At 58.8% G+C, this 3754-nt stretch overlaps 1 protein-coding gene across 1 annotated transcript; it reads right to left on the minus strand.

Moving 5' to 3' along the window:
• Window positions 1-622: 622 nt before the first annotated feature.
• Window positions 623-2747, minus strand: BHLHE22 (basic helix-loop-helix family member e22). Its single transcript, XM_060772738.2, has one exon. The coding sequence runs from the start codon at window positions 1888-1890 to the stop codon at window positions 964-966; it is 927 nt and encodes a 308-aa protein (XP_060628721.2). The 5' UTR covers window positions 1891-2747; the 3' UTR covers window positions 623-963.
• Window positions 2748-3754: the final 1007 nt, after the last annotated feature.

Here is a 3754-nt window from a genome sequence, read left to right on the forward strand (position 1 = left end):
CCCAAAATCCCTGAATGAATGTGCCCCAGTGCTTTCTGTTTTGTGCAGAGTCGCCAAACAGGTTTCCCATGGAACCCCCTGCACAGCAAAAGCACTTTCTTTAATACCGAGTTGGAAACTGCATGAGATGATGAATGTAGATAGGGCCCTAGTTGCGCTTCAGTCCCCCAAATCACCTCAATGTAGTTGCACTTCAGTCTTTCAGATCCTCTCAGTGTAGAGGGGGCCCTAGTGGCGCTTGGGTCCCCCAAAGCAGCTCAGTGTAGATGGGGCCCTAGAGCCATTTGAGTCCCCCAAATCATCTCAATGTAGCTGTACTTCAGTCCTTCAGATCATCTCAGTGTAGATGGGGCCCTACCGACTACGTTTGAGCCCCCCCAAAGCAGCTCAGTGGAGATGTGGCCCTAGTGGCGTTTGAGTCCCCCAAATCACCTCAATGGAGTTGCACTTCAGTCCTTCAGATCTTCTCGGTGTAGATTGGGGGCCTACTGAATGCGTTTGAGTCCCCCAAAGCTGCCCATTGTAGATGGGGCCCTTGTTGCACTTCAGCCTCCCCCCAAATCACCTCAATGTAGTCGGGGCCTTAGTTGCACTTCAGTCCTTCACATTGTCTCAGTGTAGATGGGGCCCTAGTGAATGCGTTTGAGTCCCCCAAAGCAGCTCAGTGGAGATGGGGTCCTAGTTGCGCTTCAGTCCCCCAAATCACCTCAATGTAGTTGCACTTCAGTCCTTCAGATCGTCTCAGTGTAGAGGGAGCCCTAGTTGGATTCCCCCCAAAGCGTAGATGGGGCCCTAGTTGCACTTCAGACCCCCCAAAGCACCTCTCCGAAGGCAGCAGCCAAAGTCCTGTGGAGGGGAAGAAGGGCTGGAAGAAGAGGAGGGATGGAGAGTCCCCGCGAGTCCGCCTCTCTCTCTCTCTCTGAGTGTGTGTCTGTGTCTCTCTCTCCACCGCTCCTTCCCTCCTTAAGGCTTGTCCGTGCACTGTTTGCAGAGGCTGGAGGAGACGCTGTTGAAGAGGGCGCACTTGTCGGGACAGGCGGCGGAGGGCGGCAGTCCGGCGCTGAAGGGGTAGCCCGCGGCCGCCGCCTGCTCGTAGGCGCCCAGCGCCGGGTGTAAAGAGGCCGCCGCTGCCGCCGCCGCTGCCGCCGCGGCCGCAGCCGAGGAGGGCAAAGAGGAGGCGGCGGAGAGGGCCTGCCCCTGGTTGAGGTAGGCGACCAGGCGGCGCATCTCGTCCAGGGCCTGGGCCTGCATGAGGATGTAGTTCTTGGCCAGGAGCAGCGTGGCGATCTTGGAGAGCTTCCGCACGGAGGGGCTGTGCGCGTAGGGGATGACGGCCCGCAGCTCGTCCAGCGCGTCGTTCAGGTCGTGCATGCGCCGCCGCTCCCGCGCGTTGATGTTCAGCCGCAGCGCCTTCTGCTCCTTGGACTTCTTGCCCCCGCCGGCCGCCGCCACCACGTTTCCCCCGCCGAGGAGGAGCCCGTTGCCCTCGGGGCCCTTCAGCAGCGAGGCCCCGGCGCCCCCCGGCATCCCGCCGCCGCCTCCGTTCCCGCCGGGCCCCCGCAGGAGGAGCTCGCAGCGCCCGTCGCTGTCGTCGTCGGGGCTCTGCTCGCCGCCGCTGCTCTCGGCCACCGCCGAGCCCGGGCCGAACTTGAGGCACAAGGAGGGGTCGCCCACGCCGAGGCCGCTCTCCGCTTCTCCCGAGGCCTCGAAGCAGCCCAGCGGGGAAGGCGGGCGCGGATGGCGGGGCTCCCGGGGCGGAGGAGGCGGCGGGCCCAAGTCCAGCCCCATCGGCGGCGGGGAGCGGAAGGCCGACTCCATCCTCTTGGCCGAGGCGCTGTAACTCTTGCGGAACAAGTCCTCGTCTGTGGGCAGGTGCAGCGTCCGCTCCATGGCGCTAAATGGGCGCCCGCCCCTCCTCCTCCTCCTCTTCCTCCTCTTCCTCTTCCTCCTCCTCTTCTCCTCCTCCCCCCAACCCTCCAAAGGTCGAGGGGTCTCCCTCCCTCAGAGGGACGGAGACGGCGCCGTTGCTGCTTTGCTCCCGGTGCCTCCGCTCTTCCTGCTCCTTCTTCTCTTCCTTCTCCCCGTTTCGAGTCTCCCTCTCGCTCTCTTCGGAGGCGCGCCTTCTCTCTCTCTCTCTCTGTTTCTCTCTCTCTTTCAATCTCAACTCTCAACGTGTCCCTCCCTCCTTCTCGGCGCGTCTCCCTCTCCCTCCCGCTCTCTCTTTCCTTCACTGCGCGTCTTCCTCTCCCCCTTTCTCTCTTTCTCTACCCCTCTCTCTCTCCACTGTGCGTCTTCCTCTCCCCCTTTCTTTCTCTCTCTCTCTCTCTCCGCCTCTCTCACCCTCTGAAGGGCTCAGGCATTGTGAGCTGCCAGCCAGCCTCTCGCGCCGTTTATCTTGCTTGGATTCACCTTCAAGAGATTTCCGGGACCCACCGAGGGGTGGCGAAGGAAAGGGGGAGAGAGGGGGGATGAGGAAGAGAGAGGAAGCGCCCTCTCTCTCCCTCTCTCTCTCTTTCTCGCTCTCTGCTTCTGCCGCCGCAGCCGGGGGAGCCTCTTTACCTCATTATCTCTCCGCGAAGGTGATGATGGAGCCGCCTCGCCTGTTGGGACCCCGCTCTCCACCCAATCAGGTTAACGTTTTAATTAATAGGATTAAAACGGTAACAAACGAGCCCAGGCGCACGGCTTTGGCTCGGGACTCGGAGGAGTTCCTCCTTTTCTCTCTCTCTCTCACTCCGGAAAGGAGGAGGAGGAGGCGGAGGAGGAGGAGGAGGAGGAGGAGGCGACGACAGGCAGCCGCCCGCGCTTCATAAAAGGCGCCCGCGCCATTCTTCTCGCGGCCATCTGTGGGCACAGCTTCGCGCATATGTTTGCAAGGCGTTGCGTCCGATTAGGAGCCTCTTCCCCCCCCCCCCTCCGCTCTCCTCCGCCGCCGCTTTGGAAGCGTGACACGTGCGTCGCTTCCTTTCCGAGCCCCTCCTCGGGTCGGCCTCCGATGGCAAAGGGCCCAGAGGGGCACCACCCGGGCGGAGTTTGGGGAAAGGAGAGGGAGAGGGATGGGCGCCATCCACGCTCCATGCGCCCCTCTTTCCACCCTCCCAAAGCCAACTCCGGACTTTGCGCGAACTTTGCCCCCGCCACAACGCGGCGCCCAAACGTCTCCTCCCTCCCCCCTTGTTTCCTATGTTTTGGGACGGGTTTCCCCACTTTCCTCACTCCCTTGGCCCCCTTTTTCCCGCATCCGCGTCTCCCACGTGTTGCAAGTCAACAGTGAAAGATTCATTTACCTGTTTTGTGGGGGTTGCTAAAAGGACTTCCCCCTCCTCCCCCTATTCCTTAACTTTTAGCCATCTTCTACTTTCTGGGAATCTGAGGATCTTGCCTTGGAGGTCTCCCCCGCCATTGCTACTCGAGATGAGTCCCTCCCAATGAAAACCTGAAGAATTCTACCTTCCTTCCTCTGTCCTTAATAATAATAATAATAATAATAATAATAATAATAATTACAACAGCCAGCAGAGTGATCTTGTCTGCTGTGGACTCACCTTGTTGTGTGTCAGATAATAATAATAATAATAATAATAATAATAATAATAATAATAATACATCACATAGTCCTAGACACTTGGGAAGTGTCCGACGTGTGATCCAAAACAACAGCCAGCAGAGTGATCTTGTCTGCTGTGGACACATCTTGTTGTGTTAATAATAATAATAATAATAATAATAATAATAATAATAATCTGTATTTATA

The sequence above is a fragment of the Anolis sagrei genome, chromosome 4, assembly GCF_037176765.1.
Source record: "Anolis sagrei isolate rAnoSag1 chromosome 4, rAnoSag1.mat, whole genome shotgun sequence".
NCBI lineage: Eukaryota > Metazoa > Chordata > Lepidosauria > Squamata > Dactyloidae > Anolis > Anolis sagrei.